The sequence below is a fragment of the Microtus pennsylvanicus genome, chromosome 8 (assembly GCF_037038515.1).
Source record: "Microtus pennsylvanicus isolate mMicPen1 chromosome 8, mMicPen1.hap1, whole genome shotgun sequence".
In the NCBI taxonomy this organism is placed as follows: Eukaryota; Metazoa; Chordata; class Mammalia; order Rodentia; family Cricetidae; genus Microtus; species Microtus pennsylvanicus.
Window position 1 is genome coordinate 33,335,270 of NC_134586.1, and position 26,066 is coordinate 33,361,335.

General features: G+C 50.8%; 1 protein-coding gene across 14 annotated transcripts in view; it reads left to right on the forward strand.

The window, feature by feature from the left end:
* Atp2b2 (ATPase plasma membrane Ca2+ transporting 2) overlaps positions 1-26,066 on the forward strand; it is a 320,698-nt gene that overhangs the window by 181,279 nt on the left and 113,353 nt on the right. For 10 of the 14 annotated variants that reach the window (XM_075983147.1, XM_075983142.1, XM_075983143.1 and 7 more), the window contains exon 1: positions 25,121-25,466. In XM_075983147.1, the coding sequence (XP_075839262.1) occupies positions 25,268-25,466 (199 nt within the window). In that variant the 5' untranslated portion in view covers positions 25,121-25,267. Of the gene's footprint in view, positions 1-24,209; positions 24,229-24,952; positions 25,467-26,066 lie in introns of those variants that run through there. The other 4 variants (XM_075983151.1, XM_075983148.1, XM_075983150.1 and 1 more) reach the window with 2 other exon arrangements.

The following is a 26,066-nucleotide window of genomic DNA, read 5'->3' on the forward strand; positions in this document are numbered from 1 at the left end:
AAATGGCCAGCCACGCAGGAAGAGACTCTCAAGACACTAGTCATCAGAGGAGCAAAGTGAAGCCACGCCTCAGGGAGACACCCCTGCGTGCCCTGTGTCAGCCAAGCCTCAGGGAGACACCCCTGCATGCCCTGTGTCAGCCAAGCCTCAGGGAGACACCCCTGCATGCCCTGTGTCAGCCAAGCCTCAGGGAGACAGCCCTGCATGCCCTGTGTCAGCCAAGCCTCAGGGAGACACCCCTGCATGCCCTGTGTCAGCTATGAAAGGTGTTGGCAAGAGTGTGGGAAATCCATACCCTGTGCCTTGATGGTGGGAGAGTAAGATGGGAAGGGGGCTGCGGAGAAACGGGTAACAGGTCCTCCAAACAGGAAGGACACGATTACCTCAGAATCTGCAACTCCACCAGGGGGTACACATGCAAAAAGGAAACCGAAAGCAGGGATTCCAACAGATATTTGTGAGCTTGTTTACAGCATACAAATCGTCCTCAGCAGCTGGAAGATGGCAGCAGCATGGATGTCTGTGTGTGGCCGAGTGGATAAACCAAATGTTTGGGGTGGAATATTACTCAGCCTTAAAAAGGAGATTCTGGTTCATGCTACCACGTGGTGAACCCTGTGGACAACCTAATTAAAATAAATCAGCCATAAAAGCAAAAGGACCATATGATTTAGAGTAGTCAGGTTAGAACAACGTAAAGGAGAACACAGTCAGTGTCCGGAGGAGGGATAATCCGGGGTTGGTGTTGACAGAGACAGAGATTCATTTGGGGGAAGTGCAAAGGTTTTAAAGTATCTGGGCATGAAGCCCAGTCCCCCGTGAACTAAGCACGGGTATGCACACCCATGATCCCAGCACTGTGGAGGTAGAGGTAGAAGGATGAGGAGTTTGGGTTCACAGGGAGTTCAAGGCCAGCCTGTGCTACAAGTCTCAAAATAAAAAGTGGAAAGGAAAGGAGTGCCGTGTGGCATTATGAATGCGCTTACCGCCCCTGAGCAGAGCTGTTAAAATGGCGGCTTATTTCATGTAAATTCAACCACAGTAAGAAGATGAAAGCGACACATCAAAGGACTCGAGGGCCCAACTAGAAAATGATGACTGTGAACTTTCTAGAAGAAAATAGCAGGACGTGTTCACCAGGCAAGGAAGAAGAGATAATGTCTCAAAAAGACAGAAAACACCATAAAAGCTGGGAATGGATACAATGGGCTTGAAAGCTATTGGGTGTGTGCTGAGGAGACCTCCGGGGAGAGGGGCCAGCAGGATGCTGGTGTCAACCATTCATGGGGAGACCGGGCTGAGAGAAGACTGAACAAGTGATGTTTTGAGCTACAAGGCTTGTGTTTCTGCTTCTTGTTGCTGTGACAAAAATTCTTGAGGAAATCAACTAAAGAGAGGAAATTGCATTTTGGTGCAGGTGTTGGAGGCTTCGGTCCTTGGTACCCTGTTGTATCTGGGTCTTGGTGAGTTAGGACAGCAGAACTGCTTATCCCAGGTAGTCAGGAGGCAGAGGATAGAACATGAAGGATGCAGGGGGGCAGGTATACCCAAGGCCACACCCCTCCCAAGAACCCACTCTGTTCTCCCAGGTCTACCTCCTGGACATCTGTCACTTCCTATTGTTATATGAAGTGAAGATCAGTCAATGGATGGACCTGAGAATAACATGAGCTGGGAGGCCAGTGGAGACCACAGACAGCGGAGGGCCAGGGTTTGGCTTGTTGCTTGAGAAAACATGCATGGCTTTCTCTGCCATGCAGTCAGAGAGAATCATAGCAGTTCACTATGGGTCTAGAGAAGCTGTAAAATATCCTTCCCCAGGATAGTCTCCGTATGGTTCTGGATGCTCTGGGTTAGCCTCGCCTTGAACCCTGTTCCCCCACTGTCCCTGCTCCCGCACTGTCCTTGTTCCCCCACTGTCCCTGCTCCTCACTGTCCCTGCTCCTCACTGTCCCTGCTCCTCCACTGTCCCTGCTCCTCCACAGTCCCTGCTCCCCACTGTCCCTGCTCCTCTACTGTCCCTGACCCCCACTGCTCCCCACTGTCCCTGCTCCCCGTTGTCCCTGGCCCCTCCTATTCTGTGCCTTCCACGGCTGTGGTACTCATTTGAAAGTATAAAGTAGCTGTGTCCCACTGGAGATTTCTTTAGAGCACACAAACTGACCTGGAGGTCCCCTAGTCCACCTTGAGAAGCCTCTTCCGGGGCCCCCTGTGATGGTTCAAGGCAGGTGAGTGCAAATAGCCCCATATTAGAGATAGAGAAAGTGACACCCAGATGCAGTATGCAGCTGCTTGGTCCTGGGAGCCAAGATCAGAGCCTGAGTCAGTTGGCCCATCTGTGCGCTGCCCTGAGTTGCAACATGGCAAGTGTTGATTAAGTGAACTACCTGACCTCCTTCCTCCTAGGCCTTCCTTGATGGGTAGCTTTCTGCCAGCCCCTGATGGTGGTGACATGGAACAAGGAACAGAACAGCAGCCAGGGATAGGGAGCTTTTGAGTTTGCCCTAGGACAAGACCCTTGACACCCCACACACTGTGTCCTGCATAATAAAGTCTCTTGTCTTGAGTTCAGGATGGTAATGAAGGTGGATAAATTGATTACTGAGCTTCTCTCTCTCTCTCTCTCTCTCTCTCTCTCTCTCTCTCTCTCTCTCTCTCACACACACACACACACACACACACACACACACACACACACACATTTCCTATTGCTGTGGCAGGTGGGAGAATCAGCACCCACTCACCCACTTTCTGCACTCACCATACCTGGTCCTCTTTGCCACTTCCTACTCTTGACCTTCCTACCAGCAGCCCAGGCTTGAAGCAGAACAATAGCCGCCTATATAGACAAAGCAGAACCAATGTGTTTACCTAAGGATTTTAAGCCTTGTTCTGTAGACAGTAGGGAGCCATGGAAGGTTCCTGAGCAGGGGAGTCACCTGATGGGGGCTGCCAATGTGAAGTATGGTTCTTTGTCCTCTTCTTGACCTTCAAGGCCAGGCCTCAGCCCTGGGCCTCCTCCCAGCTGTTCAAGCTCTTTCTGCGATGATCTCACCCTGTCCTAGCCCTATACACCCTGGCCATGAGCTGCTGATGCCCACATTTCTGTCTGTAGCCAGGATTCTCTCCTAAGCTGCCCACTCGACATCATCCTGGGTGTCTCGCCTCTCAGTGTCCCCAAGTCTCAAACCAGACACTTGGCTGTGTTCATCCTGACCATCCCCACCCATTCCCCTGCTCTTCCCGTTCCCTCTCTGCAGCCAATCCTGTAACTCCCACCTCCTAACACTCGGTCCCCACCTCTTCCATTGCCACCACGTTGTCCCCATTCGCCTCTGTGACGCGGGCCTCCTCAGCTCCTCTGCTCTTGATCACACTCCTGATAGAGGTGACAGATCTTAGAAATACAATTTACTCTTCCACCAAAGAGTCTTCAGAGGCATCTCTCTGGCTCGGAGTGAACCCAGACTCCAAGCATAGCTCTGATGCCACCTACGATCTGTTTGGCTCCTGTGGTTTATTAAAAGCCAACACTGTCCCTCTCCACCCCTGACTTCCCCCTCCCCACCCCTGACTTCCCCCTCCCTACCCATGACTGGCCTTTCCCCACCCCTGGATGCCCCCCACCCCTAGCTACCCCCTGTGCATGCCTAGCTGTCTCCTCCTCACCCCTGGCTCGCCCCTCCCCACTCCTGGCTGGCCTCTCCCCACCCCTGGCTGCCCCTCCCCACCCCTAGCTGGCTCATACCCCAGCCCTGGAAGGCCCCTTTCTACCCCAGCCGGCCCCTCCCCACCCCCTCTGGCCCCTTCACCTTGGCATGCAGCCTGTCTTATTGACGTCCACTCTGCAGAACTGGCTCTGGCCCTCTCAATGATAACATCATCTTCCCTCACAGTTGCTTTTGCAGTCTGCCTGCGTCAAGAGAAGCATATACAGCATATACGGTAGATATTCGTTTCGTCACCTTTGTGCATAGAAATCTCTAAGTAGAAGGGGCTAAAAGTAGATCAAAGGGGGAGAGAATGAGACTTGAATAGATAAGGTAAATAGAGCAAAGCATCTAGCACCAGAGAGAATGTTTGGTTTTGATCTTAGGAGACCCTAAGGAGCCAAAGAAGGCTCTCGAGCAGAGACCTGGACGTGACAGAGTTCATGAAAGAGGAAGGGGCTATATGCTTGATAACCGAGTGGGCTCTGAAGTCGTGTTCTCTTGGGTAGGGTCTTGGTTCAATAATTTCCACCCTACAACATCATCAGGACCTCACTTTCCTCGTTTGTAACACATGGGACACTGGTCGAGCTCACACACCTGGCCCGTGAGGTGTTCAGTGAAGCTGCATGTTGGGTTGTTACACTGTCCTCAGTGCTCGGCAAACAGTGCCACACTTGATGTTAACAATGTTCCGGAACCTAAACCATCCCCGCCACTGGGAAACCCACAGTTGGTGATGGTGGGAATGCAGGGGCTCCCTGGACCAAGCACCCACAGTGCAGACGGCACAACCCAGACAGAACTTGCTCTAAGACAGTTGGGAGAGGTTCCCAGAAGCAGGGACATCAGTGAGACAATTCCTTGAGAGAATGTCATCGTCAGCAACCACTGGCCCCTGAGCAGGGAGGAGGGGTGTGTTCAGGCTGCGCAGTTCCCAAAATAACACAGATCTGAGGGCGGACAGCCCAGCAAGCCACAGGAGCTGAGAGCTTCCCGGTGGCTTCTGGTGACCTTGGAGCAATCCTTGCCCTGTTTCCCAGGCAGGCAGGGCCGAGGAATGGTGCCAGAGATGGAACTGGCCCAGGGCCCAAGCATTCAATCCCTAAGACAGGGTACAGATCCCCTTTCCTACGGCCTCTGCATTGCTCCCTGGGGCGTTTCCCCTCTACCTGGCCAGCCAGGGCACCCATACACCTTGGTCTGAATCTCTAGTTCCAGTTCCTGTCCCACAAATATCTTTCTCTCTCTCTCTCTCTCTCTCTCTCTCTCTCTCTCTCTCTCTCTCTCTCGCCTGTCTGTTTCTTGCCTCCCTTCCTCCTTGTCTCCTTGTCCCACAGAGCCTCTCAACTTCTATCTTACCTTTCTCTTTCCCTCTCCTCCCTCCTCTCCTTCCCTCTCTCTAGTAAGAAAATTCCTAGAAAACTTACACACGTGTTCACACAGCCATAATCACCCAGTCTAGCTGAACCCTCTTTAAGACTAGAGCCCAAGCTCCCACCTCTCTGGGTCCCAGGACGCAGGGACAAAGGCCAATTGGATACAGAGGTGAGTGTAGGAGCTGCTGTGCTTGATAGCAGGGTGTTTCTGAGCTCACTCCTCCATAGGGGCTGTAACCAGGCATCGGAGACAGGTAGGCCTGCCCAGATGGTCAGTGGACTGGTTCAGTAGACTTGTAGATAGCAGCTTCTTCACAGCCTGGCCAAGCAGGCTGCTGTGAGGCTCGAGGCTCCTGCTCTCTGCCATTCCAGTCACCCCTCCAGGGTGAAGTCTGCCTGTCCCCGGCATGCATGTGGGTCCCCAGGTCAGTATCCAATGTACTGTTGCCATGAAAGCAGGGGTGTCCCTGTCTAGCCCAGACTCAGGTTTCAGGAGGTGAGGGTGAAGGAGAGTGAAGGACAGGTCCAAGTCTGGAATCAAGGGTCACCACTTAGGGAGTACTGGCTCTGTTCGGGGATGGAGTTTTGGGTCTTTTTCCCTGGAGACTTCACCAGGCTTAGAGACAAAGAACTGGTATTCCTGAGGCTAGGAGGCTCCAGGGCCTGGCAAGAGGCTCTGTTGGTAGCTTGGGCACAGTAAACCAAGATCAAGCCTTTGGGCCAGAGACATAAGTTCAAACCTGTCATCTTTGTTTCAGCGAGCTGGTAGAAAGGTCCCAGGACCCTTGGGGACCTCAGTAATGCCTTCAATCTTCAGTCAGCTTGACCTGGGTTTGCATCTGTCTGGCCTTTATTGTTTAGTGACCCAGTGACCTTAGAGAGGTGATACAGTTTTTCCAGCCCTCAGTTTCTCAGTCTGTAAAATGGTCATGAGAACACTGTCTGCCCTTACTATGTTGCTTGACAGGTGAGATGGGCCACCGTGGAGAAGACATATATATAATCAGCCCCCAAATGAGCTGGTATTTGTCACTTGGTAAGCTGTTGTTTCTGCCTCAGCCTCCAGGTTGGAGACAGCCTCATGTTTCCTCACTTAACTTCCGGGGTCACCTGGGGTTATTCACTTTTGCTGCTAGGACTCCCCATACACACAGCGACCACAGGACCACTGCCTGGGTCTGACATGTATGTTACATCCCTCCACACTGGCTAGGCAGTTGTTATGTCACGCCCAGGAGCCTGCCTCTGGAAACTCAAGCTGGCTGAAGGAGAAGGATGGCCTGCCTGGTTGCCTAGCTACTGAGGTGTGAGCCAGAGAGACTTGGGTGTCAAGGTGTCCAATGGTGGCAGCACCCTTCCAGGAGGCACAAGAAACAAACTGACTCAGGACAGGGACCCTTGCCAGGGCCAGTGTCAGAGGGATGCCATCCCTGACTCCCATGGCTGGGCAAGTCTGCCTGTAGAGGGGTCCTTGGCCCTGGTAGCTTTGTAGGTGGAACACACGGCTGGGCTCAGAGAAACTTGAGTCCTCTTTGGCTGCCAGCTGACATAGTAGCTGTCACCACCACTCTCTCCCTGGAAGCTCCCTACCTAAGTTTGTCCCCAAACAAAAAGGACTTCTTGACCCCCTTTTGAAAGCCTGACTGATTCCAGCTCCCAGCCGCACATAACCAACCACACCACCCTCATAGCCGCGGCCTCCCCACGGGTCTCTCTTTTTCGTTTCTTCCACCAATGCCCACATCTCTGCACTCCACCCAAGTGGCCTTAGCAGGTCATTGTCTTTCTTGTTTGTTTGGGGTTTTTTTTTATTTGTTTGTTTTGTTCTGCCTTGGTTTTCTTCTCTGTAGAGCTGGGCAGTGAGAAGGCTGGTCTCATCACTCTGGGGTGAACCAAAGGGGCCAACTCCTATGGAGTAGTGAGCTTGGGGCCTGGCATATACAAAAATGTTCCCTGGCTCTTCCCTCCCATCAGTTTTACTGAACTGCCACCGTAGGTATGTATGCCCCAGGCTGAGCAGGGAGGGAACCACACCCAACGGTTTAAGAACAGTTAAATCCTGCCTCAGGGCACAGGCTGCCTGCGGGAGGCCCCCTGCAAGTTTACCAGATGAGTGGAAGTGAGCCTTGCCCCTGACACCAGCCCTTGCTGCCGGAACTAGGCACCAAAAAAATGCTCTCATTAGACATCGTTTATGACTCCAATATTGCTCTGCGATCCTGAAGCTGGGTCAGCCACAAAGAGACAAAGAGTACCCACAGTCTCTGTAGGCTTTGCTCTCTGCCCTGGGCTGGGTAGGGCTGGAGCGAGCCCCCGGGTGCTTCAGGCAGACGGAAATAGCCCAGCAGACAGATGGCAGTGGAGCGGGAGCTGGCACCACAGAGAACCCGAGTGCCAGGAGTGTCTCCTTGCATGTCCCGCCCTCGGCGCCTCAAGGGTCTCCAGGCCTTGCTCTGGTCCAAGCTCAGAGCCTGAGTAGCCTTGTCAAGCACACCGCTGTCCCTCCCGGACTCTCGGTCTCCCCATTTGTGCAGTGGCCAGACGAGTGACTGACCCAGGCGGTTAGACTGTAGAGTCCCTTTAAATGACAGCCCTTATTTATAATGGGGTAACAGAGCAGCCATGGAACAGGGCCAGGCTGGTGGCTGAGCCTCCCCAGGGCCTGCCATTCGTCAGCAAATCCACACTGGGTGGCTGCCAGCCCTCCGGCCCAGGGCTGTTTCTAACAGCAGGTGATACGGTCAGGCTGGCAGTTCCCAAGTTCCCCGTTTGACTTCTTCAAGCACAGTAAGGAGCTGCCATCTGCTTGTCACCCCCTCCAACCCAGCCGCAGGTCAGCCAAAGCCCCTCTCACCTGTTCCTGCTCCAAGGCTGGCCTCACACCTGTCCACAGAGCCTGGGACGAGAATCCCCTCAGAGGTTTCTTAGAGTGCTGGAGCTGGAGTCTGCCAGAGCTGCCTGTCTCCGCACTGGTTGGGAGGAGGGAGAAGACAGCCTTGGCTTTTCCTCTTCTTCAGAATTCATGTTGCACTCCACAGGGAGACTCCATGTCCCCAAGTTCAAGTCCAGTAGTCCATTGTGCACTGAGGTCAAGGCACAGGCTTAATGCTCAGGCTGCCCCCACTATGCGACCTTGGCTGGTCACTCCACCTTAGTGAACCTCAGTTTCTTCATCTTTAAAGTAAAGAATATCAGGGCATCTATTCCAGGGACTTCTGTGTACATCATGGAGACATGCACAGAAAGGGAGCAAAACTCCTGGTACTTTTAAGTGTTACTACTCTCTCAGATGGCATTATTCATCGGGCCAGCTCCTTGCCAGAAGGGTGACCCTCCTGACCTCCATGTCTACCTCAGTTTTGACCCTCCCTGGGGTCAGGGTAAACTATACGTCAGGCACTCAATGCTCACCCTGTTTGTGTTTTAATGCAAGTGTTGCGAAGTGAACGTGTCTGAGACTTACAGTTTCTTGGGCCAAGGCTTGAATTCCTGCAGGTGCTTTTCTGTGTACCCACTTGTATTGTGCCAGCTGTGTCTGTCAGGTACGTATGAGACAGCTGGAGATGTACGGACCCTTAGGGGGCACAAATGGCCTGGTCTCCAGGATGGTTCACTCGATTCTGCCCAGAGAATGGAGTTAGCATGTGGTTTACTGAGTAAAGGCCTGTTGAGCTGGACTGTCTAGGGGTGAATCAGGTTAAGAAGCAGAAGCAATGGACAAGCACATGCTAATGCATAGTGGACCATGCACAGGGCATCTCTGGGTTTATCTGTATGCTTGGATTAAATGAGTACCTCTCCACACACGGATGTCTGAGCAGCCAGCAGATAGGCTAGGACTGTTTGGGAGTACACACATGCCTACTGGGGCAAAGGGTAAGATGTGTGAGCCAGAGAGCCTGCTTCTCTATGTCAAAGTCCTAGTGGGAGTCAGTGTGAAACCATCGGAACCATATAGCTTGATCTCCCTCTGGGACAGACGGGGAAACTGGAGCAGGGAGAGATAACTGTGGGTCTCCCTGCCGCGGTGGGCAGTGACGCCCACGGAGGTGTGAACTCTATGCACGGTCATGATCCTTTTACTCACACCTGCAGGTGTTGTCTGTGGCACCCACCACAAGCCCTGGATCCTCCTGGCCTCGGTTTCCTCACCCGTGCAGTGGAAATAACAAGTAGATCTTTTGAAATGTCAAACAAAGCTGCCAGTGAGCACCACTTCAAATGCTGGCTGCTGTTGCATTTTGCTCATGGTCTACCTTAATGGCAGATTCCCCTGGAATCCAGTCACCCACTAGCATAACTTTGGAGCTCCAAGACTGAAGGATTTAGGACCACCTGCGACAGTCATAGAGATGGTAGTAAGGTGTCAGCCATAGGACAGCTTTCTTTTCCCCAGAGCCCTTACAAATGGCCCTGATCAATACCCACCTGCCTCCGAACCTGGGGGAATCAAAACCCTACTCCACACTAGGGAGGTTCTGTCATCTTCCTTGACTTAACATAACCCCTAACATGCACGCGCGCGCACACACACACACACACGTGCATGCACACATGCATGCATATGCACTTATGCACACAACACGCATGCATTCATACACATATACATACATATGTGTACACACACAAACACATGGACATACAAACACAAGGGCACACTTATGTGTATGTGTGCAAATGCGCATACACACATATACATACAGAGCGCAGAGTCTTATATACTGTCTTCCCACCTCAGAACCCACCCACTCAGACAACCTTATAGGCAACTCTTTGGCCCTGCCTGACACACCAAAACACGTTGTTGTGCGCATATGAACGTTCACGCAAACACATTTGCACCTCATCTGCTCTGACACGCAGACTCAGTCATGTGTGCTTGCACAACTGTACATGTTTTTCCTACCTGGCACATTCAGATGCTCCTGTATGGTGGAGAAGAAGTGGCAGTGGCCTGTGCAGTAGCAAGAACACATCAGACACACTAGGGACCTAGAGAACAATATAGATAGCTAGGGAAGGGGAAAGCCCGCTTATCACAGAGGACTCTGGGACGAGTGCATTGGCACAGACTGCCATGGTCATGAAGTAGGGCTCCTGTTGATGAAGGCTTGTGAACCCAAGTGGGAACCCAGATGCTGTGGAGAATCTGGGCCTCACAGGGACCTCCACCTCCAAGGTCTGCCCCTAATTAATTCAACTTCGCTTGGAGACTCAGGGACACTTCTGAAACTTATGAGTGTATGGACTCCAGGAGACCAATGTTCTGGGGATAGCCTTTCTAGGTATCCCCTTCAGGCAGGAAATGGGGGTCAACTGCTAGAGATACTGAGCCTGTGAATCTAGCACCCACTTTGTGCCAGCTTCAACACCGGAGAGGTACCAAGGGGGCTCCTCTGACCTTACCTATCCGTTGCAATGTGGAGTTCACACTCAGAGAGACCCCAGTTTGGAGCTCTGCATCTGAGTCCCAGCCTGAACACCCCAATCACATGTCAGGAGAGGCATCTCTGAAGGGAGAGTGATCTGAGCCTGTAATGGGAAAGGTCTGTGAAGTACAACATGGCCGGGCTCAGGAAGCTGGGACCAGGCAAGAGTCCTCCTCAAACATGGCACTATGGTGAAGGGGGCTTCAGGGTAGGGAAAACGGAGCTGAGAAGTAGAGGGACGTACTTTCGGGGTGTGAGGTTTGGATCTATAAAGGAACCGAGGATCTTTAGGCTGGTTCTTGGCAGGAAATGAGGACAGTGCATTCTGGCTCCTTTAAGCCAGCCAGGCCAGTCTGGGGTGGGCTAGCACTCAAGGAGAAGCATGCCCAGGATGAAGGTGGGTGTACCCTTCAAGCACTGGGAAGTAGAAGTAGGTTGGTGGCTCGGAAGGGTGACACCTGTGACAGGCTGACAGTTGTTCATGGCTCTGGGCCAGTACCTTCCACTTCCCTTCTAGAAATCTGTTATTCTCAGTCAACGTGGACTATCAGTGATACCCCCAACCCTGCTTGGAATGCAGGGGTGGGTGACCCAACTTGGCCATGGCTACTCGGCAGAGACAGAGAGCGGGGTCTGAGGCCCATCCAGTCACACACACTGAGCAAAAGAACTCTGGTCCTAGTCACTTGCAAGGGCAATGACCCATGCTTAAGGGACCCACAGGATGAGATGCCCCCATGGCTGGAGAAGTTGTCTAGAAGAGCCATTACAAGAAACTGTAGACCTTAGAGAACAGCAACAGGGTGGAAGGTGGCAGGCGGGGCAGGGGGATACTGCAGGTGTGATCTCAGAGCTCCATGTGGGCCACTGGGGTGAGGTTGCTGAAGGTCACGGAAGGAGGAGTTCAGAGGAGTGAGTCATTCATACCTACCTACCCTAACTGACTTTTACCTCCGTCTTGAAGCCTGGGCATGAAGCCCATGGCTCTGCCTCGCTTTAACAAGGCTAGGGTCCTCTGCGCCCGTGTTCCCCAGGAGGCTGCATTCGCATCTGTCCTCTCACAGATGGCTGGTGAGAGCATCTAGCAGCCCCCACCCCTACCCGGACCCCCTTCTGTCGCAGGCCTCTGCTGTGCCGGGGAGTGTGGTACAGCATAGTTATTTTTAGAGGTGGCACCATCTGTTCAACGTACCAAGTGGATTCTGCGTGTCTCTGCCATGGTCGGGGATAGCCGTGCCAAGTCAGGGGAGGGTTGCAGAGTGAGCTGGGTCTTCCTCGCTTGCTTCTAACTGGGATAGTCACTGACCAGCCTCCCAGCCCCAGGCTGCAGAGCATGCGATTCTGGGGGCCAGAGAGTAGACAGCTGATGCAGAAGACAAGCCTAGGGTAGGAGATGTCATAGGCCCTACACTCCCTCTGTGGTCTGAGTGCCTCCTTTGTAGATTCTGAGTGTCTTGGCTGCGACCTCCAGGACTGAGGTAACTGAGACCAAGGGAGAAGACCGAGGACGGACTGTATGTCTCCCTGCATGACCTAACGCAGGGTATGGTGAACACATGGGCCTGACCCCATTGAACCAGAAGGGCTGGGACACTTTTCCACTTAACTCCAGCTGTGTGTCCTGCCACCAGGGTCATACTGGTGATTTAGAGTTTTTTGTTTGTTTGTTTGGTTGGTTGGTTTTTGTTTGCTTGTTTTGGGAGACAGAGTTTCTCCATGTAATGGCCCGGCTGTCCTGGAACTCATTCTGTAGACCAAGTTGGCCTTGAACTCACAGCGATCTGCCTGCCTCTGCCTCCTGAGTGCTAGGATTAAAGGCATGCACCACCATCCTGCCATACTGATGATTTGGAGCTGAGGCCTGGACACAGTCCTCCTGAATTCAGATCCCACCATTAGTGACCCCAGCCAGCTTCTTCAGCTTGCCACATCTTTGCTCTTTGAGTAGGAAGTCAGGTCCTGGTAGCTGCTGTGCCACAGAGTTGAACCTGGGCTCGCAGAGGCCATGCCTGCGTGCAGGGCACAGCAACTGCCCGTGGTGAATGCACACTTGGTTGAGCTGTTGAGCTGTGCCACGAAGAGCACAGGACTCAAAGAAGGGTGAGAACATCTTGGGGAGCCCGAGGCTTGAAGGCCCTCCAGAGGGGACTCTTGACAACATAAGGAGGATGTAGACTACATCTCCGCAACTTTAGCTGGGAGATGTAGACTTGGCCTTGAGACTTTTGTTCTGGGTGCTCTCCATCAGCAGTATAGACAGCAGTGGTGGAGTCCAGCCTGGCTGAGGGCTGTGTTCTTAGAATGCTCACACTTGTATGGGGGTGGGCTGTGAGCTGGCAAACACTACCCCAGGGCTGTGATGTTGAGGCAGAAGCCTGTGGAGGTGCTAGCAACAGGGAGGGTGAGGCTTTGAAATGGAGCAGGGTATGGAGAACTTTATGGAGAAGTTGGCTTGTCTTGGAGGTAAAGTTGTGGTTAATAGACATAGGTGCCTGAACCTTCTGGAAGAGGATACATGTGCCGATGGGGGAGGCAGGAGCATGAATTAGATCAGAAATAGCAGATGGTGCCATTAGACCAGGACCCCAGGGGCTGGTGTAGAGCCAGCTGGGCAGGATCCTGAAGGCCAAGCCCTGAACAGGTTTCTTTAAAACAGCCACCAGGAGTCATTGAAGGCTTTTAGAGTGTATGTGGTGGGGGGTTGGGGGGTGAAGTGACTGTGGCTGTGCAGTATGTGTGGGTGTGTGGGATATGTGTATGGTATATATTTATGGTGTGTGTATGTATGTGTGGTGTGTATGTATGTATGTATGTGGTATGAGTACAGGCATATGGTGTATGTGTATGGTGTAGTTTGTGTGGTAGGATGTGAAAGGGATGCATGTGGGGTATGTAGTGTGGTGTGTGTGTGTGTGATATATGTGATGTGTGTATGATCTGTGGTGTCTGTATGGTATGGTGTGGTGTGTTTGTGTGGTATGTGTTTGGTGTGGGTTTGTGTATGTGTGTGTGGTACAATGTCTGTGTAGTATATAGGTGTGGTATCTGGTTCTGGTGTATGTGTATATGACATATGCATGTGGTATTGTGGGTGTGTCGTATGTGTATGGTGTAGTGAGCGGATGTGGGTGTGAGTGTAGTGTGATGTGGCGTGTGTGTGTGTATGTTATATGTGTGTTGTGTGGAGTTGGGGGTTGTGGTGGGTGTGGTGCACCCACATGAGTCTAGAGGAGCCTATTTCCATATAAGTACATTTAGAAACCAAATCAGGAGGCTGAATCTCTTCCTGTCTCTTTTCTTGTTGCCTTGAGGCAAGGTCTCTTAGCTGAACTGGAAGCTCATCATTTTGGCTGGATGGCTACCCAGTAAGCTCCCTGGATCTGTCTGTCTCTGGCCCTTGACACTGTGATTACAGCTACAGCCAGCGACTCCCAGGTTTTCACACAGAGTCTAGGGATCATAACTCAGGCCTTCATGTTTGTGTAGTCAGCACTTTATTAGACGAGTCATCTTCCCAGCCATGTGGGCACAGAGCTGTGTCTCAGCTCTATTCTGGGCAGTTCCACTCATCAGCTGAATGTTCTTGAAGAAGCTGCTATTTTACATTTCTGAGCCTCAGTTTCTTCATCTGCAAAAGGGGTATCATATATTCCTCTCTGCACACTGCTGTAAGATAAGGTTCACAGAACACAATGTAGCTCCTGCTTCATCAGGGCCTTTTGTATGTGACTGTTGCCACCAGCCTTGCTGCAAGAATTGAAAGGAGGACGTGGGGCAAGGAGAGCGTAGGTGCCCTAAGATGTGAGTGAATTGGCTGGACCAGAGTGCAGAACCTGAGGAGGAAGAAGAGACGGGAGCTGTCCAGGTCTGGGTACCTGAATGGCTGGGAAAGAGGGAAGTGTTACTGGGAAGTAGTGTTGATTCCACAAGAATCACAGATCCTACAGAAGGATAAGAAAGTCTGAACAAGTCTGAGGGCCCAAGGCATCATCACAGGAGACACTTAGCAGCCATAAGGAGGTCAATCATAGATCCTGGGGAGAAGACAGGTGAAAATACCAATGTTGGGAAGCAGGCTAATGCCAGGTGGGTAGCATTGCCAAGGGGTGAAAAGGTTTTACAAATGCCAGGGGCAAGAACCATAGCAAGCCCCAGAGAAGCCAGGGTATGTATGGTCAGGACAGCAATCACAGGCAAGGATCTAGAGACTGGAAGTCCCTGAAGTTGGCTGCTTTCAACTTGAGGGCCTGGCCTATCAGAAAACAGTATTTAATGAATTAGAAATAGACAACCAGGATAGCTCTGAACAATAACCTGTAATGAGGACGTATCAAGTATGAGAGACCAGAAACTTCTTTAAACTGCACTCAGACACTCATCTGTGCACGAATGGTGGGGCTGCACACCTCTGTTTTAGTTAGTCCCTTGGGGATGCCAACATAAGCAACCCTCAATGAACTGTTTCTAAGCAGCTCTGTTTTGGGAATCTCAAGCACTACTGGAGATGCTATTATAGAATAAAGGAAATTACACCTTTAAGATGGGGGAGGGAGCCCAGTTACCAACCACAGCTACTGTGGCTTCCTGGCCTCTGATGCCCTTCTTCTAAGTCTAAGACCAAGTTAAAGATATCAGAGAGATGGCTGACTTTCCAACAAGGAGTGTCTGCTTGGAGATAACTTGGACTCAAGCATGACAACAATATGTACACAGCCACCAATCCAGGGACTCCTCAGCTGAAGCATAGATGACAAAGAGCAATGACTGGCCTGCCACAGGATCACTTCGACTCCTGCACTCTTGTGACCTAAGTCCTACTTTGTCATTCCTATCACCCACAGTCCCACAGACTTCTGCAAACTCTGGCTACACAGAAGCTTTTTCTCTCTGCCTCTTTGGTCTAGATCCCAAGGGACTCATTGAACTATTTTAAAACAATTTCCCAACTTAGTCTTATTCCTGGCACCTCTAGGTATGGATCTTTTCCCCTTCCCCGTGGCGAAGATAACTTAGTAAGTTTAGTAAGTTCAGTGAGGGTCTTCCCAGAAGCTAACTAAGTATTCCTTCAGTCCTGGTAAGAGCAAAGGCCCAAGAACTGCACAGAGGAAGAATAAACCACTGGTTGCTAGCATTTCTGGAGTTGAGGGCAACTGAGAGTGAGGTACAAATGGGTTCTCTGCTCATGCACTTAAGTGGCACTGAGTGACCTTTTGCAGAGTGTGCCTTTCTGCCTGGGTGTATCCACTGCAACAACACCTATTTCCTGAGAAATGCCCTTTGAGTATCACTGTTGAATGTGAAAGATAACCTCCCTGTGCCTGCTCAAAAACTCATGAAAAGTCTCAGTGCCCTTCCCACAACACACACATTGTATCCCGGACCTAAATACTTTGACTTCTACTTCTCAACCCCTCCACTTGACAGCCACCATTGTTATCCTGGAGAGCTTTAGGGGCATTAACAACACTTTGTCTTATCAGCACCAGAGTCCGTGGACAGCTCCCCATCACGCCTCCCTCCAGTCCCGCCCGCCCTCTGAATCAGCACCTCGGCCTTGAGGACAGCTCCTAGTGGAGCCTTTTGCCCTGATGTCTTCTTGGCGGTGCAGAATTGAAGGAATGATTCTGCTTCAGAACCAGGACCGTGTGGACAGCTCATATGCCAGCATCTGCTGATTAGCTTGCAGGGGGTGGCAGAAGGCTGATGTTATCAAGGCTTCCTGACACCCAGTCCCACCCAGAACCTCTGTCAGTCATCTATCAACACTTCATCCCCAGAGACTACTCCCTGGGCCCCAGCCTCCCACAGTCACCTATCTGGCAGCTAGAGGCCTGTCTGTGATCACATTCTGTCCACCAAAGCCTTGCTTTGCTGGAAATCAAAGAGAATACTGAGGATCCTTAGTTAGGTTCTGGAAAATCAAAGGATCCTGAGCTGCTAAAGAGGTACCAGGATTGTGGAGATTACATGTCATAGCCCTAAGTGCAGGGATCTCAACCCCATGACTGTGATTATTGTTCCTTTCTTCAAGGCTCTGTTGTAGCCTGTGAGAGCAGAGCAGGAAACTGGGGAAAGCAAGGAAACAATGCCTGAAAGGAACAGAGAGTCACTGTGGGATCTCAGATCTCAGAGCTTTCAGGACTGCAGAGGAATTAACGAAGTTCCACGCTGCAATAGGACAGGAAATGGATCCGAGAGGTGGCTGAGGTGTGTGTGTCTGGAATCAGAGGATGATGCCCAAATCACTCAGCCCAGCCCAGGCACAACACTATCCACAGCCTCACTGCACATTCCTCTCCTGAAACCAACTGCTGATGACTTGACTATTTTAGCTTGCTTGGGAAATTCATAGATTTCTTCAATGGGGATGTCTTTAAGCCTGAAAGGCACAAAGCAAACATCCTGTGTGGCACATATTGCTGTGCAGAGGCCTTGGTGGCAAGCTGTGGACATCACAGACAGCAGGTGAATATAACCAGTGCATGCACCTGATTTGGGTGTTTCTCCTTTCTTCTTCTTCTAGCCAATCATAACTTGTCCTGCAGCTGGCATAGTCCTTCCTGCTGAAGACCAGTAGCAATAAAAAAACAAGTCCAGGAAATTGTGTATTCCTAAGAAACCAGTATCAAGGGGCAGGAAGGTTCTTAAGAGTGTCATTAATATGGCAAGTTGAGTGTCTGTCCAATCCATAATCTCACTTTACAGAAGAGGAAGCTGAGGCAGGAGAGAGGTAGCATTGTTCAAGGATATGCTTGGTAAAGGGCGATGAGACACATAAACAAAGGCTTGGGGCTGTGGCTAATCTGTTTTAGCTGTTTCATATTCCACCCTGTGACCTTGACCATTTTTACAGCTTGGATCCCCAGCCTTCTTGCCTGGAAATTAGAAACAAGCAAGGAGGGCACTTGCTATGCAATTATTGTTGACTGTAATGGTCAAGCCATGGTTGGGACCCAGAGGATATGATGCCAAGGCAAGGAGTACTTTGGTTATATTCTTAAAAACACTAAACCAAAATTTGTGTAATAATTTCCTAACTCAGCCTCCAGATCCTGACCTGCAGGTCATGTGAGGGCTGGGTGGCATGATGAACAGCTCTTATACAGAGGAAGAAAGATCTAAGTACCTCACTTCCCACCCTATGACCCCAGTGTCCTGGATAGGACCTGAGATGTACATTGTTGGGTATGTGGTTAGGTGGGTGGATGGGTGAATGAGTAGATGGTTAGATTATGGCAGGTAGATAGATGGTTAGGTGGTATGGATAGCTAGGTAATGAGTGATAGGTGGTTGGATAGTTAGGAAGTGGTGGGTAGGTGAGTAGTTAGGTGGTGGTTGGTAGGTGGGTGGATGGTTAGGTGGGTGGGTGGGTAGGTCATGGGTGGCCAGGTCGTAAGTGATGGATGGGGTTGTTGGGTAGATGGCTTGATGGGAGGATGGGAGGTAGATGGTAAATGGATGGATGGGTAGGTGTATGGGTGAGTAGGTAGTGGGTGGGTTGGTAGGTGGATGGATAGAGAAGTGGTTGGCTAGGTAGGTGGGTGTATGAGTAGGTGTATGAATGGATGGCTGATTTGGTGGGTGGGTGGGTAGATGGTTGTGGTATATGATGGTATGGGTATACTGGTGGATGAATAGGTGGGTGGGTAGGTAGGTTGATAGATAATTAATGAGTAGGTGGGAATATAGATGGATAATTAGGTGGGTAGGTAGATACACTAGAAGATGCTTAGGTGAGTGGGTGGATATATGGTTAGGTGGGTGGTAGATAGTGGTAGGTGGGTGTATTGATGGATGATTAGATGGGTAGGTGGGTACATTTACTAAGTAGGTGGAGAGATAGGTAGATGAATGATGAGCAGGCGGGTATATAGTTGGATTGATACATGGGTATATGTATGAGGAACCTGGAGAACCAGAAGAGGATGCTTGTCCCCACCACCTACCATTGGCAGCTCCTCTGGAGACCAGAGATAGTGGAAGGAAGGAGTTGCCATTGTGGAGAAGCTCCAGGTCCTTAACTGCCCACCCTAATTCTGCCACCTGTATCTGCAAGGCTTTCAAGACTTCTCTCTGTGGGAATTTTTCCCCCTTTTTTTTGTTTCCTTTTCTGGTTAACAGAATAGGAGCTGCCTAAAAATAGCAGTAACTTTGCTTCTGAGGTATTCATTTCCAGTTCTTCTTTCCCTGTTCTCATTCCTCAGCTATGAGGATACAGAGCTGAGGTTGTCAACGCCCACTTTGTCGAGCCCTCAAACATACACGTGTGCACTGCAGGGCTCAGACCTTCAGAAGGGGATAGCACAGATCTCTGTGACTCAGTAGTACTCCCACACTCCTGTGTACATATCCAGTGGCCAGTGTGGCTCTCCCTTGGGGCTCCTCACACCAAGCACACATTTGACGCACTATGAGGACCCCCCCACACTCTCCCATAGACACTAAGGCACCCAGCATCAAACACACACTCATCTGCAAACCCACACCCGTGCCCACCCAAGGTCATCAGCCTCTTTCCTTTATAATGTACATATGCAGAGAAAATTACTTCCTCCCAAAAGATGTCCAAGAAGACCTCTGTCCCTGTCTCCCTGCCTACTGAGCTGAACTTACTGCTTCTCTGGCCTTCCTACCCAGATCCTCTGCACTACCATTTGTGTGACTAGGAGAGGAAAGAAAATGCCCTGTCCCAAGGGAGAGATAATTAATTCATTTAGACCACAGCGGAAGGGACAACTCCTATGTGCTGAGCTAACTGAATGGTACCCAAGAGGGAATAAGGGCAGCAAAATCCACTTTGGGTTGTTTTTTTTTTAAGGTGACACTCAGGACAGTCAAGCTTAGGCAGTTAGAAGCAGGTGAATGAAGTGACCATTTGCCAAATAATAGATGCTTCCTATAGTCGGGGAATTGCCACACTCTGTCTCGGTTAACCCTTGCAAAACCCTGCACGGCTGACTGGATGGTTTCCATCTGGGGGGTGGGAGGAACCAAGGCACAGAGATTAGAGTCCTGCCAGAGCCGTAGAAGTGGCAGAGCCAGACCTGGGTGACCAGGAACCTCCACACTGGACTTGTGTCCCCATACCAGTTCTTGCTTCCAGGGATGATTCAAAGAAAGTGGTGACTTTAAAAATACATATTCAGGTGGCATTTAAATTCAGCACCTCTTAAAACAGAAGGATTTAGCATCCAAGAGCTATTTTTAGCAGACCGTTCATTTGCAACCGTCCCAGCTACCAGGCATGCTTCAGCGCAGATCTGAAAAAGCTGCTGGTTTGAGCTAGGGGTTGCTTTTTTAAAATCTTTCCTTCGAAATATAGAGTCCCTCTGTTAAATTACCTTGCATATGTGTAATTTATAAATTCATATATTATATATAAATTAACTTATATGCCCATGTATATAAAATGTCCTTCCTCGGTCAGTGTCTCTCCTGGGAAGACTTTTGCCAAAGCCCCCTAACCTATTCTCTACTCATTGAAATCTAACAATACACACTCATTTAAATGCTCAGAGGAAACCAAATTCATAAATCCAATATTACCACAATGTTCTGGTTTCTGAATGGCTTGGAACTTCAGAGCATTAAAAGGGACCATGGAGAAGGCTAGTCTACTCTCTTCACTTGTCACATGGGAAACTGAGGCCCCAAGAAGAAAGGGGCTTGATCTAGGTCACACCACAGAAGCTGGGTATGCAAGGAGAAAAAGCTCCCTGAGCTGTTTAGTCCTACTCTGTTTCTCAACCTGCCTCCCTGCCTTTCTCCCTCCCTGCTTTCCATCCATGTACCTATCCATCCATCCACGCAGGCAGACATCCATCTTTCCTCCATTCATTCCTCCCTCTCTTCATCTCTCCAGTCTTCATCTATCCATCTACCCACTACACATCCATCCATCCAACATCTTTCCACCCACCTCGCAACATATCCATCCATCTCAGAGATGGCAGCCTGAGGGCTGACCTAGGGCTTCATTCATTCTAAACATTTAGGGAACATGCCAGTAGTATGCAGGCTCCACAGGAGGCATAGCTCCTCTCCATGTGTGGGTCTCCAGGCCTCTTGCAAAGGGGACAGACAGCTCACCAGGTCCGAGCAATGACATGGGATTCATGCACCGAGCCAGGGGCATATATTCAGGCTGGATGGCCAGAGATAGAAAGGACACTTGAAGCCAAGGAGGATAGCAGCTGCTAGGAAGGCCAAGACCTAAGTGGAAACAAGTACTGAAAATATGGCTGCTGCAGGCTCTTGTAACCTGGTAGCTGATAGAGTTGGCATACACTTCTGAGTCATTGGTTCCTTCTCTCTGCCTGAGATCACTGGAGTTCTACCAAGTGCTTCTGTGGCTATGATCCCCATCATTTTTAATTGATCATCTCTCCCAGGCAAAACAAGTCCCAAATAAACTGTGCAATTTAAGAATAAAAAACAAGGCACACAGCATGATGGTGACCTTGTGCAGGTGCCTGTGAGATGTGGAGATGGGGGATTAGCAGCATCAGAAGAAGAGCCGCCTGTGAGTGCTTCAGACTCTAAGTCGTGACTGATTTGGTCACCCCAGACTTGCATCCCTTTGTACTTTCTCTCATAGTCCCCTTGACCTTTACTGACAGCCAGTTATGTATTTCTATTTCTTTCTGGGGCAGCCTCTTTTTACATACAAGAAAGGCTATCACCTACTCAAAGTGTCTGCAGCACCCAGGACTCTGCATGACTGGTGCACGTCAAGTCATGGAAGTCATGATTTTTATTGTTGCCCTGATTGTAAGGTCATAGGAAGAAGGGACCAGATCTTGATTATTCATTGCCAGGCACCAAAGCTTCCCACAATACTGTCATTGAAAAGATTGCGGGTGAGTAGAAAGGTAGATGCACAGGTAGTAAATTGATAGATGGGTAGAAGGAAGATGGGAGGAAGGGAAGGAGTGGGGTGGAAGAGGGAGGGAGGAAAGGGCAGAAGAAAGGAAGGAAGGAAGGAATGAAGGAAGGAAGGAAGGAAGGAAGGAAGGAAGGAAGGGAAGGAAAGGAAGAAAAGAAGGGTGAGTCATGGATGGATGAATGGATGGACAGACTGATAGGTGGTAGGAGGATTATGGATAAATGGATGAGCAGGTTGGATGGTGTATGAGTGGATGGGTAAATGGATGTTCTGAAGGATGGATGAATGGATAGGTGGGTAGAAAGATGATGGAAAGAGGGATGTGTGGGTGGATGGATAGATAGGTTGAGGGGAGCAAAGTAAGACATTGTGTGGGTGGACAGATGGATGGATGGACCAATGTGTAGGGGGAAGGAAGGAAGATGGTGAGTGGGCAGATGGATACACGATCAGGTGGCTAAGGCTGACAATCAGCTGATCTTAACCCATAGTCCTTAATACCAATAGCTGCCCATTAGCTCGTGCCTGCTATTATGATCACAGAGATAATTGCTGCTAACGCTCCTCCTGGCGTGTGCTGCCACAGAAGTAATTATCAGTGCCTGTAAGCCATGCCACAGGTATCAAGGGAGGAAAGGAAACAGCACCTTAGGTTTAAAAGCCCCTTGTGGTTTGCAAGCCACTTTGCTTCCCATATGGTGCTTGGTTTAGGCCTTGTGAGAAGTCCTTGAGGGAGTATCACAAGCCAAGGCCCTGAATCTCCGGGAATAAGTGAGCCTCTCTACCCATGCCTCCTGGGTTCAAATTCTAGGTCCATTCCTGCCAACCCACAGGAGTTACTCACAAGTTACACCGCCTTGTTTGATCATCATCTCCGGCTATTTGGGGTTTTTTTCTCCTATTTTCTTGGACTTTCACAAGGTACAGTCCGCAGTAGAAAGTGTGCTGCTCAACACACAAGCCCTGTGCCCTGCCTGTTTCCCAGGCCTCCTCCAACCTTGTGCTCTGAGCGAGCTTCCAACACCTCTTACAGCTGGTGCATGCTGGGTTTGGCATCCTGCTGAAGACCTGCAATCTCTTGTAGCCTTGGGAAGAATAGTAAGCCTCAGTCTCAGATGCCAGCACTTCCCAAAGAGACTCAATACTTAGAACATACTCGGCCAGGCCCTTCCTATGGAGTAGTGGACCACAGTCCAAAATTTGAAATTCCCTAACATACCCCCCATGTGACCTTGAATAAATTTCTTCAGTCCCACGGGGCTCATTTATTTTGTCAGTAAAATGGGTTTAATTATGATATCCACCCCATCGGATTGTAAAGACCCAGTGGGAAGCTGGGCATGGTGGAACCTGTACGGCCAGCATCTGGGAGGTAGAGATTGGAGTATTGGGAGTTCACGATCACTGGAGGGCAGCTTACAAGAGATAATGTCTCAAAAAGAAAAAAAAACACCTCAATGAGACATTCCTTGCTTTTTATTTCATTCATTTATCCATAGTTTATAGGATAGATACTAAGATACTAAGATTTTGGCTATACACATGAAATACACTGTCTACTCCCTTGGAACTTAGTTCCTAGCAGATGAAACTATATGAAGTGTGTGTGATGAAGTGTGTGTGTGTGTGTATGTGTGTGTGTGTGTGTGTGTTAGTGGGATGGATCCCGGCATGTGAGGTAAGCACTGTACCTCATATGTAATAGTATATGTACAGAGACCTCTTAGCATGGCATCTGATGTATGATACTTGTTTAAGGAATGGAGGGGAAAGACCTTACATGGCAGTGCCTACATGTAACCCCAGCACATTAGAGGCCGAGGCATGAGGATCCAGAGTTCAAGGTCAAGGCCATTCTCAGCTATGTAGCAAGTCTGAGGATATTCTGTCTCAAAGAAAAACGAGGGGGAAGGGAGAAGGGATTACTGTTTATATTCATGTACACAGATTTGGCCTCCACCTCACCTGCTCCTGAGGTAAGTCAGGATGGTGCCATTGCAGGGCCACCTCTGCACTGGAGGGAATCTCTGGGTACACACTGTTTCTCTGGTGCCCAGGTCTCTTCTTGGGACATCATGTCCACACCATGCTCTGCTCTGTAGGATACCTGTTGGCCCCAATGACCATAAACCATGGTGCACTTCCCATCCCTGTAAGAAGTGCCTCCTCCTATCTCCCGGAGGATGGCCCAGGCTGCCTCAGCCAGGATGCAGGAGGCCCCACTAACTCTGACACGGATTTCCTGCCAGTGTTTGCCTGCACAGTCCACCCCGCCCAGCACTACTGAGAAAGCTTCCCCAAGGAAGGAGAGGGAAGGACATCATGCCCTCTGAGCTCCTCCGCCCGCTTGCTCTCCGTGACTCTGGGCAAGCTCCCTTCCCTCTCTGGGGCTCCCCACTGAGAAAATGAAAACACACCAACCTGATACTGGTGCCTCTAAAATGAGGGGAAGAGGCCTGTGAAGGAGAAAGGTCAGACAGGTGGAGAGTGGAGGGAAACTCAGGCCTTTCTTCCTCCTTTCATCCCATGCTCTTCTCTGCCCACTCAGGAGGGCCAGCTGGCTATGGCTGATGGGAGGGGCTGATCCCCGTGCCAGGCTCAACTGAGCTCAGCTGGGGCCCTTTGTCACCCAACGCTTGCTGGGGCCTCGGCTGCTGGTGTTGGGTGTCCTGGAGGATTGGATTCTCTTCCTGGCAGCCCATAGCCACTGCACTCCTGTACGGGTGGCCTGGAGAGCCAGGAGAACTAACTCCCTCCTCCTTGCTTCCAGAGGGACCTGGGAGCTGCTGTCTGCTGTCCTTGGTGCTGACTGGTGGGGGCTCCAGGTGAGGGATCCATGGATGCCAGCTCAGAGCTCTGGGCTCTAAGGACAGGCTCATGAATGGATGTGGTGGCTGCTCTGACACCAGTCTGAGTGCCTGGAGGGCTGCGGTGGGGGGCTGTGGGTGGATACGGAGCCTGTGAGAGGGAGTGTTGTAGTGGAGGTGTCAGGAACCGGTGAGGAGATGAGAGTGTGGACCAACAGCATTTGTAAACATACAGGGCCAGTCAGAGACAGGGAAGCAGAGAAAAGCTGTGTGTGTATGAGGGGACATCCAGTTGTCTGTCTAGAGATGTGACCGTGTGTGGCAGTGTACATGGAAAGTGTCTCCACTGGGGTGACATGAAGTGGAACTCTGCTGGTATGTATGTGGAAGGGGAATAGGCACCAAGAGAACAGTTGGTGTGTTGTATAGCATCTGGGTCGTGTTTGGCAAGAGGGCATTTGCACCCCAGGACATGTGTGGGAAGTCAATGTGTCATATGGGGTTAGGGTGTGTCCTGAAGTATCCCCCATGCTATGCCTGGGATAGCACTGTAACCATTGGATTGGCAGTGTGCAGGTGTGTTGAGAGAGTGAGCCAGATGCATGTGGTAAAGTCCATGGGTGTGTGTTCAGGGGTTCCCGAGGATGGTGTGTGAACACCTGTTCCCTGACCCTCCTAAGCACTTGTCCCATGGGATCCCAGTGTCTGAATCTCATCAGCCACTCTGTGATTGTCTCTACAGGAGCTTTCCCGACCATGTAGATGCCAGCCCCAGGGAGCAGCATGGGCCCCAATGAATGGAGACTCCTGGGTCAACAACCCTGAGCCTCTGTGGCCCCTGGACCTCACCCCCTTCCTGGGGACACTCCTCAGAGCTCTCCAGTGCTGTTGCCAGCCCACCTCAGCCATCACCACCTCCTGGGATTCGGAGTCGGCCGCCTCGAGCTACTATCCTCTGGTGAGGGTGTACTGAGGACAGCCACACACAGCCATCACCCGGAAGCCCCTTTTCCAGTGCTGACCCTCAGGTCCAGCCTGAGCAGAGACTTCGGCAAACATGGGTGATATGACCAACAGCGACTTTTACTCCAAAAACCAAAGAAATGAGTCGAGCCATGGAGGCGATTTTGGGTGCACCATGGAGGAGCTGCGCTCCCTCATGGAGCTGCGGGGAACCGAGGCTGTGGTCAAGATCAAAGAGACATACGGGGACACTGAAGCCATCTGCCGGCGCCTCAAAACCTCGCCTGTTGAAGGTAAGTGCGGGAGGCTTAAACCCAGGCTGCTGCAGAGTTGGCACCCGAGCCTGTGTCCATGAAATTTAACAGTGGGGAATGTCTCCAACGTGGGCTGAAACACAAATGCCTTCAGATTCTAGTGCGTCCTAGCAAGGGGGTCGAATCTCATCACAGGTCACATGTGGCCTATATCACTTGCAGAGAAAATGGCAGTAAGACAGTTGGGTAAAGGCTGTACTCTGGAAAGAGGGTGACCAGTCAGTCTGAAGGCACTGCCACCTCTGTGAGAAGCAAGAGATGTCTGAGGCAGTAGGGTGACTAGAGGAGACCCAATAGGAGCCATGTCCTGCTCGCCTGTGTCTAGATACAATCCACACCATGGTTGTAACATCTAGCCCACATCTGCCCACCATGACAGGTGCCTTCCAGCTGGCTGGCTGGGGGGTGTGCTCACAGCTGTCTAGGCAGTGAACTCCAGTTGTCACGGCATGCCCCACCTCCAGTTTGCTGTCCCACATCCAGGCTCTGAATAGCTCTGAAGAGCACTGGAACTCTGGGTGGAATGAACTGGGGAGCAAATTACAGGCTGTGATTGACAAGCTGATGGATGTCTTTGTA